At 47.6% G+C, this 13779-nt stretch overlaps 1 protein-coding gene across 3 annotated transcripts in view; it reads left to right on the top strand.

The window, feature by feature from the left end:
- The first annotated feature begins 2119 nt into the window (after positions 1-2119).
- The window catches only part of DSP (desmoplakin), a 43458-nt gene continuing 31798 nt past the window's right edge, over positions 2120-13779 (top strand). For all 3 annotated transcript variants that reach the window (XM_068994063.1, XM_068994062.1, XM_068994061.1), the window contains exon 1: positions 2120-2319. In XM_068994063.1, coding sequence (XP_068850164.1) covers positions 2120-2319 — 200 coding nt within the window. The remainder of the gene's footprint in view (positions 2320-13779) is intronic.

Raw genomic sequence — 13779 nt, 5'->3', positions numbered from 1 at the left:
CATTATGGACTGATACCCTGGAAAGGTTTCTCCCCTCCCACCCATGGGTGTCAGCCACTTATACTGATGCTGACTTCCAGCCACTGGTTTAGTTTCAGAAGCACTGTTCTTGTCTGTGTGTGTGTGTGTGTGTGTGCTCACTCAGCTGTGTCTCTTTTGCGACCCCATGGACTGTGGTCTGCCAGGCTTCACTGTTCATGGAATTTTCCAGGCAAGAATACTGGGGCAGGTTGCCATTTCCTTCTCCAGGGGGAGGTTCTTGTCTATATATCTGTGTTTGTGAAATCCTTTGAACACTATCACATTTGCCTTTATTAGAAGAGGAAACTGAAAAAATGTTGGGAATTACTGAGTGTGCTAACAGTGGTAGACTTTTATCTCATGATATCTTTAACTGCTTGGACTTAGGCTGGTGAACTCTGCAGTTCATGGTGGAGGAAAGGGATGTGCTGCCAAAGATTTGTGCCTAGAAACTGAGGGGAAATTTGGAGTTCTATAAAATGGGATCTTTAGAGAACTTCCATTCTCTTTACAACATGCAAATATACATACAAAGATAGTTTGATTTTTGTCTTTTCAGTTTATACATATACATACAAATAGTTTCAGTTTATACACATACATACAAATACAGTTTGACTTTTGTTCCAGTTTACACATATACATACAAATATAGTTTGATTTTTGTTCTTTCCAGTTGACAAACATTGGAGAAATATACTGTATAAGAAAATGAATTAACTGTCATTGTTTAGAGAGATGACAAGTATTTATTATAAAGATCTTTAAATGGTGTTTATTACAGAGTAATTGAACACTTTTTCCGAAGTATAAAAACAGCTTTTTATGGACGGTGTGACAGAGACCGCGTGTGGGTCAAACTCAGGCACTAACTGGGAGGGGCCCTCGATCAAGTTGCTGGAATGTTCTGCGTTACTCATCTGTAGCCAGTGGACAATCTCTGTCCAGGGCTCTTTGCTGCTCTCAGGGAGGCTGAAGCTCCCTGACTTGTGGGAAAAGCTGTTTCTAAAAGGATGGGTCCAGGGAGCTGGTGCCCAGGGGCGCATAAGACAGGGGTGGTCCCCGAGTTTTTTAATAAAATTTGGAAACGGTCTCAGGGTGGCAGTCTTTGCGATTTCTCGTTTAAAATGACTGTTCATCATCAGGCAGAATGAAAGAAACTGCAATTCATAGTTTCACGATGCCCTGTGGAAACCGTAGTGTTTTCTTCTTTATCTTCATGCCAAAGAAATTAGTTTTTTACGGTGAAGACTTCCCCGGCTAAGGACTCGTTTCACGCGTCGGAAAACGGACTTCTTCAGTATTCTGAATTACCAGACTAAAAGAAAATTTTTAAAAAGCCTCCAAACAAAACCTCATCATCTACGCGTTCTCTCCTCAATAGTTTCTAGAGGAGGCTTGGCCGGCACCGTTTCCAGGGATAATCAAAAGTAAATGTTTAATAAGTGTGCAATCGAATGACTTCTATTTTTCAGCTTATTTCCGCCCCAGGGACCGTAAAATCCTCAAAAAAGGTTGGGGGGGCCGTCTCCCTCCCCGTCACTCCAGCTTGGGGCGGCGTGCACGCCCTGCTCTCTGCCCGCCGCGCGCCCCAGGCGCTCGGGTCCCGGGCCCCCGCCCCGTCGAGTTACTCAGGTCCCGCGCGCAGGGCGGAGCCGCGGGCCGGCGGCGCAGGTGGGGAGGGGCGGCCGAGGCGCGTCGGTGACACCCCCGGGGGAGCGGGGAGGCGCGGCGGCCGCACCCCGCCCTGGGAAGAAACCGGCCAGGTGTGGCTTCGGCGCCCGGCGCCAGCGGGGAGGAGACTCGCGCCCCCGCCGACCAACACCACCACCCGCCCGCGGCCCGGCTCCTCTGCGCCCTCGCCGCGCTGCGAGCCGCAGCTCCCGCTCCCGGCCCGTCCCCGGCGCCCTACCCCCGCCCGCTTGCCGCGCTCGCGGCGGCCCGGCCGGCCCCAGTGGAGAGGCGCGACCTCGCGATCCTTCTGCGTCCCCAGCTCAGCCCCGGCGTGGGGCCTCTCCCGGGAGCCCCTCGCCCTCTCCGAGCCGGCCGGCCCTCGCGTCCGCCCCGGAGCTGAGCGGCGCTCCAAGTACCCGCCGACATGAGCTGCAACGGAGGCTCGCACCCGCGCATCAACACGCTGGGCCGCATGACCCGCGCCGAGTCCGGCCCCGACCTGCGCTATGAGATGACCTGCGGCGGGGTCGGCGGGGGCGGCGGCGGCGGCGGCGGCGGGGGCACCAGCAGGATGTACTACTCGCGGCGCTGCACGGTCACCGACCAGAACTCGGACGGCTACGGGTGGGTACCGGGCCGGCCAGGGCGCCCGGGGCGCAGGCCGGGGCCGCCACCCTCCCCTGGCACCCTGGGACCGGAAGGATCCCTGACTGACGGGGAAACTCAGGCCCCGAAATGGGACGGTCGGTCAGTCTGAGGTCCTGCGCGCATTCCCCGCGCGCGCTGGGGCCGGATCGGCGTGTCCCGTGCGCGCCGCGCCGACCAGGGTGGGCGCGTGCGCCCGGGGGAGGGAGCCGCTCCTACGCGCCCGCGGCCGGCCAGTGAAGGTGCCGGCGGGGCGCGGGGGTCCCGGCTGAGCCCGGAACTATCCCTTGCGCGGCGTCGCCTTAGTCTAGAGCCGCAGATGGGAGGTGAGGCGGCCGGGGCTGCGACCACCAAAGCCAACTTAGCTAACTGTAACCAAAAGTAAATCAGTACAGAAGCGGGGGCTCCGGCCTGCGGGCTGGCCGGGGTGGACTCGGCGGGCGCTACTGCTCATCGCCAACTCGTGGTCACCCCGAGACCCCGTCCGCAGCGGCGCCTGGGCAGCTCGGCCACCGGGGGAGGCTTTTGTGTAGAGGCTGCACGTCCCGGGTCGAGAAGGCTCCGCTTCGTCGGCTTCTTCTGCTACCTAGACTGAGTTGCCTGGCGGGGGCGGCAGCCTGTTCCCGCGCCTCCCGGCCCCCCAGCCTGGATCGGCCGCGCCGCAGCTCCGGCCGGAGAGCACACCTGTGGCCCCGCGCCTGCGCCCTTTGTTTCCTGGTTTTTCAAATGCACCCGAGAAACGACCTCGGATTTCGGGTGGCGGAGGGCGGGCGCAGACTCCTGCGATCTGAGCCGGGGCTCGCGGAGGAGCGGCGCCGGGTCCCACCCCCGCCGGCCCGCCACGCCGGGGGCGCCCTGGTCCAGGTGCCCCGGGGAGGGCGGTGGGAAGAGAGCCAGGTCTGCCTCCGAGTCAGCGGGGAAATCCAGCGAGGAGGGTCACTCGGGTGGGGGCGGAGAAAGATAACGAACCTACGTCTACCCAGTCCCTGGAGCTGGGGTCGCCCACCTGAATCGTGAGAATTTCTCGGCCCTCACCCCTCTTTCCGCCCCGCTGCAAGTCCTTGCCTTGTAGGGCTTTGGGGGAAAGAGGCCTGGGTTCCAGAAACTTTGCCGACCTTGCCTTGTGGCCTTAGGCTGGGGAGGAGCAAATTGAATCCAGTCCCGGGGGTTTTGTTTTGCCGGCAGTTTTGGAGGCGGGGACGGACTCGAGTTGCAACGTGTTTTCTGCTTCGATTTATTCATTTCTTTATCTTCCTGGAGCACCTTGAAATTTTATTTTCCCTTTCTGAGTGACCAATGAACCGTCTCAATCTTGGCGCTCTTCCTTTTCTTACTAATTTTCTTTAAAAAATTGGATGGCGCTCTTTAATGAACAAAATCCGCCTGGGGGTTTCCAGAAGAATGTGCCAGGCCACTAGGGAGGCTGGGAAGAAACTTTTGCTCATTTTCACTTTGGTTTTTAAGTTAGTTTGAAAACTTGCCCAACCATTTAAATCCGAAACTTTACTTCCACCTCCAAGTCGTCTAGTATTGGGAAAGCACATGCCATACATTTAAAGCCATTTAAACCCAAGTCAGAATTAGCAAGGCCACTTCTTTCCCGCATTTTATGAACCAAATTGTTTTTCTTTTTTTAAATGCTCCTGTTATCCTGTTTTAAATTGACAATACACATTATTATTAATGGAATATTTCACCCTCTTGGCTTCTCCTGGAAGTAAATTTGTAATTAATATCTTGCTTAATGAACCGAATAAAAAGACACCTGGTTTTTAAGAATTCTTAAATTCTTAAACGTTAAATTTGGGCAAGGTTCAATGTTTTCGCATAGTAGAGCATCATTTTTTTGTGTTTGGTTTTTCCAACTTGAAGGCTGTTTGTAAATCTGTTAAGTTTTACATTTCTGCGGGAAGGGAGAACTGACTCAAGTGAAAAATGACCTAACTTTGAGGGAGGTTGTTTTTCTGCTCTTTGGTGTGGAGCTGCCGGGCTGAGGGGTGGTGGGGGGCTGGGGCGGGGGCCTCAGCAGGCATGTGGCCCCGGGGTCTCTGTGGATCCAGGGACTGGAGTTTCCCCTGGCCTGGCCCTGCCTGGCGGGTGCCCCTTAGAGGCTGAGCATTATTAGCACACACACAAAAACCCGCAGAAGCCGAGGTCTGCATTTTACTAAAACAGCGACTGAGGGTCCCTGCACACGCCACACCTGTTGTCCAGGTTTGTTTTTTTTTTTTTTTTGTCTTGTGCGGAGGGAGTTTGCTAGTCCCTGGCAGGGACTTTGCAGAAGCAAGATGCCATCTCTCACTGCCAAATGAATGTTGAGGAAGGATTCAAAAAGCACTTTTCTGGCCAGAAGTTTTTCTAAGTTGAGGTGCTTTGTTTTTAAAGTAAAAAACAAAAGAAAAACAAAAAGAAGCCCCTAAAAAAACCAGCATGAGAGCGACCGGTTGCATCTAAACTCCTTTGTTTCTAAAGCTCCCACTTGATTGGCTGAATTGGATTGGTGATTTTTTTTGCGTGATCAATGTTTGCATGTAGCCCTTCCCTAAATACACAGATTTGAGTGTGAACAGAGCCCAGATCTTATTTTTCCTTCGGAAGTGGCTTTACAATCTCTTGCCTTGGTCGGTCCTTTTCTTAGAACAGTTGTCACTATTTAGGACCAGACCGTTCTCACTCTGACATTCCCTCCTTCCCTCGTTGTCTTTCGGCTTTGTTTCAGACTGCATGGAATCTGCAATGACTTTTATTTACCTTCTGCTGCTCTAGCTTAATATTTTCAAGTTTAGTACATACTACAGGCTTAATAATTGAAGAGGTTTATTTTCGAAAATTTAAACTTTGGATTTTTCCTGTGTAGGATGTTTACTGTTTTCAATGAAGGCGGAATTACTCTAGTCTTTTTCCTGTAGAAATCACAAATCTGTAGTGAAATTTGGTGGCCAAGTGACCAAGTCCTCCAATTAGATCTTCTGCTGATCAAAGTGTGGAATTTGTAGGGGGGTTACCAGCCGAATACAGTCACTAAGGGCTTCCCTTGTGGCTCAGCTGGTAAACTGAATGCCTGCAATGCAGGAGACCTGGGTTCGATCCCTGGGTTGGGAAGATCCCCTGGAGAAGGGAAAGGCTACCCACTCCAGTATTCTGGCCTGGAGCGTTCCATGGACTGTATAGTCCATGGGGCCGCAAAGAGCCGGACTCAAGAGCGACTTTCACTTCACTGTCACTAAGCCACAGAAATATGTGCATAAAATGGTAATGCTTTTCTCCAGAACTCACAGTTTCCAAACCAGGATGTGTGTGTGGTCCCTGTGCTGTGCTTAGTGGCTCAGTTCTGTCTAACTCTTTGTGACCCCATGGACTGTAGCCTGCCAGGCTCCTCTGTCCATGGAATTCTCCAGGGATCGGAGGCGGATTCTTTACCGTCTGAGCTACCAGGGAAGCCTCACTATTTGATATCTATTTTAAACTGCCTTTTAAAAGAAGCCTGTTTCTTAGCATGAAATTAAACAGGCATATTTGCATTTAATCTTAGAGTGGGAAGGGGATGCTGGTGAGGACATAAACCTCACTTTCTCACTTGAGAGACAGAGAGATTAAGACTTGCCCCGAATCCCAGAGTCGACGCAGGGCTCGTCCGTCTGCCCTCTGCCCTCTTGTACCATGCACTGAAGTGTATGAGACTGGACAGCCCTGTCCTTCCAGGATGAAGGTACATCGAGTGTGTGTATTCGTTCACTCAGCCAGTACATCCTGAGCATCTGCTGTGTGTTAGGTGGTGGGGAGATTCAAAGGTGGAAATACAAAGGCTTCTGGAAGGGACAGGATGCTCTTTAAGGGAAGGTAAGGACGTAAGTACCTCTGTTGCACAGGAGGGGCGCCCGTGACTCAGGCTTCATGAGGGACATGATAACATCTATAGTGGCGGCACTTGGAAGACTTTATTATTAAGGCAGTGGCTGAATTGGACTTTGGGGAATTTCAGCTGGTAAAGACAGGTGGGCAGAGAGTGCTCCAGCGGGAGGGAAGAACAGGAGGAAAAATGTGAGAGGTGGCAAACTGGAACACGTTCAAGGGCTAGAGAGTGGCGGTCTCCCTGTGGGGCATTTGCTGCAGGGGGGACATGGTAAAGAAGCAGAGAGGCAGGGCGGGCTGGGGCAGCGCCTGGGAGGCCTAGACTCCGTGGTGGGGGGATTTGGGTCGGCACAGGGGATCCACTGCAGGTTTCATCCAAGCCAGCCAGGGTCCTCGTTGAAGGAACAGGGAGATGAGACCGTCACAGAGAGCTCTAGGACTGTTTTCAGGGCTTGTACCGGTGAAGGAGGGAGGTGATGGAAGTTGGTCAAGTTTGGTGGCAGTGGGACAGGAGGTAGATGTGATGGAGTGGCAGCTTCAGCTCAGAATTGGATCAGAGAGGCAGGGGAGAATCTGAGAAAACAGGCTCAGGGGTGGGTGACTCACAGAATGGTCATTCTAAATGTTTTAATGGGAAATGATGGCAAAGTAAGATTCAGTGTTGCTTAATATAAGGCAGATGATACCACTTACATAGTGATTAAGTTTAAGTAATATATTTGATACAAATATCAGATCCGTGGTTAATAATAGTTATATCACCACAGGGCAAACACCCACAATGTGCCAGGTATATTGTTGTCTCAAGCCTCAGGACAAACTTCCCATTTCACAGATGGAAAACTGAGGTTAATGTAGTTAGATGACTTGGCCTAGGTCACACAGCTAGCTGGAAAGTTAAGCTGCCTTTGCATCCTATATACCACCATGGCTCAAGAAAAGATCAAACCTTAACATCTCTTCTCCTTGTAAACTCTTTATCCAATGAGTTTTCACTTCTTTTTAAATTGTTGCATTCCTAGGATGTATTTTATAACCGTTGTGTTCTTTCATTCACTCTCCTGTAGAGTTTCCATCTGCTGAGGAATGCAATTAAGCCCACTAATTGCTGGGCAGATCTACAGAACAGCTTCCAAAAGGAGTTAATTTTTTCTCTAAATATGGGCATAATTTCATTGTTGTTCAGGTGGCTGAAATGTCTTGGGAAAGACAAAAAGTGCTGATGCCTCCATGCTGACTTCTTGGGGTGGATCCCAGGAGAGCTTGGGTGTGTCTTGGGGAGTCTAACTCTCAGCCAACCAGTCTTTCCGGACTTCTCAGAGGTTCTAGAAGGAGTGGCTGAGTCCGGAGGCCTTGCTGCCTGGGGCCCTGCTCCCCACCCTTTGCTTTTCTCTGTTTCCCTCTTGCAATCCTGGGAAAATGGGCAGGTGTGGTTCTGATGCAGACACCACCGCCCTACAGACCCCAAGACTCTGAGAGACAGCATCTTGTAAAATGCCAGCATGGCCCCATCATCACGGGCACCTTAGCACCAACACCCTGGGCTGGGGAGGATCCAAGACCTTCAGAGACCCTAGGAATGCGAAATCCAGATTTCATGAAGATGATGACCCAGGAGTGGGAGGCTGTAGCCGACAGGTCGAAGTTTTTGCTTGGAATTCAGAGTCTTGACATGCAGACATTTTTCCCTTGCTTCATCTGGCACCTGGAAAAAAATTTTTTTGATTTGAGTTGGCTTCTTGGGTAGTGGCTCAGATGGTAAAAAAAAAAAAAATATGCCTGCAATGGAGGAGGCCCGGGTTGGATCCCTGGAAGGGGAGATCCCCAGGAGAAGGGCCTGGCAACCCCCTCCAGTATTCTTGCCACGAGATCCCATGGACAGAAGAGCCAGGTGGACTACAGCCCGTGGGGTGGTGAAGAGTCAGACATAGCTGAGAGGCTAACAACTTCAATTTTTTCACTTCTTGGTGGATAACTCGATAACTTCTACATGACTTTTTTTTTTTAAATAGACATCGGAAGGAATGTAAGTTTTTATATAGGGACAGAATTCAAAATAGAAATCCCTACTTTGGCTTTGAATTTTTAAGGGTCAAATATTCGTCCCCACTCAGTACAGGAAAAGAAAGCATATTTTTCTGATCCTTTCAAAAAATGTCTTTCATGCAGTTAAAATATATCACTCTCTTTGAAGTGTCTCAAATTTTATTTTAGATCTTAGAGATAATTTTAGGAATTAAAAATTACTTGGCGAAGTCTGAAATGCTCCACACTTAGTACTCAGTCATCATTTCTTTTTTTTGCTTCTCTCTCTACCCTCAATTTGCTGCAAGGTATCCTTAAAATTAGGCAAAGTTCAAGATTATAAATTGGGGCAAAAACCACAAAGTGAAAAATCAAAGGGAAATCTAAGAATCATTTCACAACAGCAGCCACTGCTCCCCTGTAAGAGCGACCCGGCAGGAGGATTTAGTTTCTGCGGGGCTTGCACCCTCTGGGGCTCCTCCTCGAAGCATCAGGCCAGCCCTGGGAGGTGGCTGTGTTCCTGCAGAAACCCCAGGCCCCTCCAGTCTAACTAACTTGCTCCAAGTCACAGGCTGTCCTGCCGGAAGTGGCCGAGCAGGGGGTGGCCCCCAAACTCTTCTGAAGTTAATGATCTGTAATCGGGGTGCCCGCCCCGCCCCTACCTTTCACCAACAAACTGTGAAAATAGTAAGCATGGAGAGGAAGTGGACCTTGATTAGAATGCTGACTCCGGAGATTCTGGGTGAGGACAAAATGAAGGATCAGAGGAAGGCTTCTTTCTAAAACTGGTAGAAAAAAACAAAACATTTTTTTGCCCACTATTCGGGTGAGGTAAATGCGCTACCTGATGGATCTTTGGAAATACCAGCCTTTGATTCGCCTTTGTTTTTCTTCCCCTTTCCTAAACCAAACAAACATGTGCTACAGATCTTCTGTGTGCACAGCCCTGTGTCGTCAGGTGTGTGTAGGAGTTGAAAGTGGCTGAGATGTGGGACTTTGCTCTCCAGGAGCAGGCCAGACAGGTGTGTAAACAACTCGTGCAGAATGGGGGCAGAGGTGTGCCAGGAAGCTCTATGCATGGAGGCTGAAGCCCTGGGTGTGTAACTTCTGATACATGATGTTTTCACTGACATGTGTTTAGTGAGTCTTAAAGGTAGGGTATTTTCCTTAGGTGAAGTAAGCAATTTTTTAAAAAACAAACTCCATGGATGCTTTACTTAAGCTCTTTTAAAGAAACTCAAACAAGATAATGTATGGAGCGTGTTTTGAACCTTGTAAGGAGCTAAGCAAATAGACTTTAAGTCCATGTTAATGAAAGTAAGTTTCAAGAGCATTACGTAATCACCATAATTTCCATCAAATATTTATTGAGTTTTTCCAAGGTCATTATTCCATGAATCTGAATACACATAAGACATCATTTCTGGCACACATCCAGAGTCCTGTGTTGGTGGAATGAATAAAAAGAGAGAGATAGAGACGAGCAAAGGAAGGAGGAAGAAACGAAGGAACCGGGTGGGAAAGAAAATACGCACACAAGAAATACGGAGTCGGGGGCACCAGTCAAGTATCTAATGAACAGCAAGAACGAGTGTAAAAGACTTTTATAAAACAAAGTATTAAAAAAAAAGTCTTAATCTTGTAATGTTGCACGCCCCTTTTCGAAATATTTTTCTCGTGTTTTTTTCTATGATCTTGGGAAAAGTGTTAAACTAATCACTTCACATTTAATTTTGGAATCTTTTTTTTTTTCTTTTTAAGAAATGACTGTTATTTGTAGGTAGTAAAACAGAAAGCTCTATAATACCGGTCATGCTTTCATGTGGCCCACTTGGATGAAAATCCTGACCATGTTTTCCATTTAGCCTCTGATGAAGGGAGCTTTATGTAAACCTGCTGCAACCCTTACTTGTTTAAACAAGTTTTAGGAAGGATTTTCAGAAAAAGTGTAGGCAGGTCCTTTGTTGTATGAATCATTTGTCTTTGTGAGTTTGAAGATAAAACAGGATTTCAGAGATGTTAAAGACTTTTAAGGACATGCATTATTTTTTTCAAGGCAAGCTATTAATTTTGATCAAAATTATTTTTTATTGATTTGACCCAGATGAGTTTTCTTTTTTCTTTTTTTGCATTGACATCCTTCATCCTCCAAGTGAGTTTTCTTTTTCCTTCCTTTTTTTTTTTTGCATTGACATCCTTCATCCTCCATGTCACTGAAATAAAACTTAAAAATTGAACTTTTGACGTCTTTAGTTCCATTCCTAACATGGTTTAAAATCTCTACACCCCTAACACCAGTTCGTACCGGTTCTGAAAATTTCTTTGAGGCTAAGGATTTGTAAAGTCCTTATGTGTTTGTTAAATAAATAAGTGATTTCTTCCTGTCTGATGGAATTTTGCATTTTCCCAAAATGCACTGTATGAAGAGGAAACTTTATTATCTTTAAACAGAATGTAGACTTTTGAATTATTTTCCATAGGAGTAGTACGTTTGTTGGCTTCATAAAATAAAGTTACAGAACAAATGAGCTAAGGAAATTTTAGATAGAATCTAGCCTAACAGATGAGTTAATTGGATCTAAAAAATTTCAGATATTAACTAAAAAAGATCTAAAATTATGTGAAAAAATGTTTTTGACTTAAAAAATTTTGAATGACAAAAAACCACCAGTGTCCCCTGAAGCAAGCTCTCTTGGCTCCTCTGCGTAAGGTCCAGCCTTGCGAATCATCTGGGTGTCTGATGAGTCAGCATCCTCTGAGCAGACACAGCCTCCTTGATTTTTAAGCCAGTTCTGTGTGAGTCTGTCACTGGGCGGAAACAGGACCGCTGAAATGTGAAGGTGGATTCTCTGTCCTCATCAGTAAACCTCAGGGGGCCTGGGTCTCCCTTCCTCCGGTCTCATTTTGATGATGTTTCCCAAGGATGTTCAGACTGAAGTGAGATTTTACAGACAACAGATGAGAGCTGTAAGTCTTGCTTTAAGGACCAGTCTTGAAAGGTTGTGTCTAAGAGAAAATTTGCTTCATCAGATCATACTTTCCTAAGACCAGTCACAGTACCAAGGGTTCTTCATTACACTGTGGTTACAGTTTAGCTTTTCATTTTTCTTTTTTATACTTTTAAAGAGATTAGATTTTTGTGCATGACAGCTGTTCATCTATTTCCTAACATGCCAAGGCACACACAGAGGGTTTTAGCGGCTGTCAAGGGTGTGTATAGTGAACATAAGCACATTTTTTAGTAAAACATGAAGAATTCTTTTTAGTATTATTAACAGACTGTGGAGTTACTTTTTTTTTTAAGTGCAAATTCATAATATTTTAAGCCAACATTTAATTGCTTTTCCTTTTTCCTGGATACAGTTCATTTCTAAGTGTCGTGTAACTAACTACTCTAGTAGTTGGGTAAAGAGAGCTGATGAGTTAATTTTGTTGTCAAAGGAATCTAGTGGCATAAAGTCACTTTAAAAAGACCTGTATAGGGACTTGCCTGGCCGTCCAGTGGTTAGGACTCTGTGCCTCCGCTGCAGGGGGCATGGTCTCGACCCGTGCCCGAGGCATGTGGGCCCCAAAAGATTTGCATATATACACTTAGAGACTTTCATTCGCAAGTTTGGCCTCTCTGCTGCTTTTTTACTTTTTTAATGTTTAATAGTTTAATTTTTTGTGATATGGAAAAACCCCAGGGAACATTTTGGCCAAGCCCTTCCCTCATCCAGAGTTCCCATCTGCATCTGCCTAGGAACCCCCTGTGCTAGTCTTTATAGTCACACACATTATTAAGTCATTTAAGAAACTCAGACTTTGCGCTGCTCTGAGAGCGCCCTCTCTGCGTGGGAGGGACTGGCATTCTTTGTGGGAATCACCCTCTGAACCCAGTCATGTATCAGAATGACCCAATGTTTCAGAAGAAAGGTCCTCTCATGCCTCTTCAACCAGGAAAACAAATGTAATTCACAGGACTCCCTAATTGCCTACCCATCCTCACTTCTCAATGACGCTTCTGTGCTTCTTAAAGTCTCTGTCTCCTGAAGGTCTGTCCTCCCTATTACAATAGGTGCCTTTTGGAAAGTGTTCTAAGTCAATTGGAATTTTGCACAGGTTTTGACAAGGGATAGAGTCCTGTTTATATCTCAGCAATCCCAGAGGTGTGCCAGGCCTCCTGCCTGATTCTGCGTGGGAGGTGGAGAAGGGCGGCATTCATGCGGGGAGGGTGGGGCGCCCTGGTTTTGTTGGGTGGGCGTTGCCCAGCCTGCCTGGAGCAGCCCCGGCCCCACCTGGCAGCGGTTCCCAGGGGAGCTGGTTTTTCACCCACGCACTCTCAGCCGGTGCTGGCATGTCGGGAGCCCAGCTGGCAGGGACGGACTGCCAACGGGTGGCAGCGAGAGAAAGTGCCTCTCGGATGTGAGATGAGGCAGAATCAGGAGCGGAGGGGATCATCCCACATTCTTGTAACCTTACCCCCTCTCTGCCTAGTACAGCCTGTGCTTTTCAAACTTTTTTTTTTTTAACAGTGAAATTCTTCCTTTAAAATGCACGGACACCCTTCCCGACACACACACACACATAAAAGAAAGTCTGGGATTGAGCCGGCGTCGGTTTTATCTGAAAGCTTGGGCTGGGCTGACTGGTGCCTCGAACGCTGGGAGGAGCTCAGGTTTCTTGTAGGACACTCTTAAAGTCTTTCCTAAACAGTAATAATTTAATGGGCTTTACATGTCTCTTAAGCTAAGCTGTAGTGGGCTGTGCTGTGGCATAAGGCACCTTGGCAAATTAAAAAAAAAAAAAAAGACTTGTTTCATTATAGATGACTCTTTATTTGTATCTGGAACAGACTGAATTTCTTTCTTTCTTTAAAATGTGGAATATCTAGGACTTCCTTTGTGGTCCAGTGGCTAAGACTGCACTCCCAGGGGGCGGAGGTTCGATGCCTGCCTGGGAATGCGGCAACTAGGAATTGACATGCGCAATTAAGACCTTACACAGCCAAACGAATAATAAATATTTTTTTAGTGTAGAGTATCTACAACATTCTCCTTAGACACCACCCTTGTTTTAAAGTTTCTGCCGCTTCTCTTCCAGTAAAGTGCTGCATTTGCAATACACCTGTGGCTGAGCAGTCATACAGGATAATATTCCACGATCATCTTGAAAGGAAAAAAGTGCCTTGTTTGTGCATTAAAGATACTTAAATTTGCCATCACTTTCTTCACTCCATTTTTTCTTGACCGTTATCGTCTTTTTCTGTAATTGCAGAAAATAGTTTTGCAGAATAAGCTTTTCTTTCTTCTCCTACAAGTGTCCTCGCAGACTGGTCAGGGAAGCCCTGCTGCTCTGGGCTGAAGGCCGCTTTTGCAGAGGGACTTTTGATGGCATTGACGTCGGATGAGTGACAGAGAAGGTGCTAGAAATGCATTTCCATGACTCATCCAGATTAGATCCCGTGCTGTGCTTAGTTGCTCAGTCGTGTCCATCTCTTTGCCACCCCATGGACTATAGCTCACCAGGCTCCTCTGTGCGTGGAATTCCCCAGGCAAGAACACTGGAGTGGACTGCCAGGGG

Source organism: Capricornis sumatraensis, chromosome 22 (genome assembly GCF_032405125.1).
Source record: "Capricornis sumatraensis isolate serow.1 chromosome 22, serow.2, whole genome shotgun sequence".
NCBI classification, from domain to species: Eukaryota; Metazoa; Chordata; class Mammalia; order Artiodactyla; family Bovidae; genus Capricornis; species Capricornis sumatraensis.
Note: the sequence above shows the minus strand (reverse complement) of the source record. Positions and strands in the feature narration are given on the sequence as shown.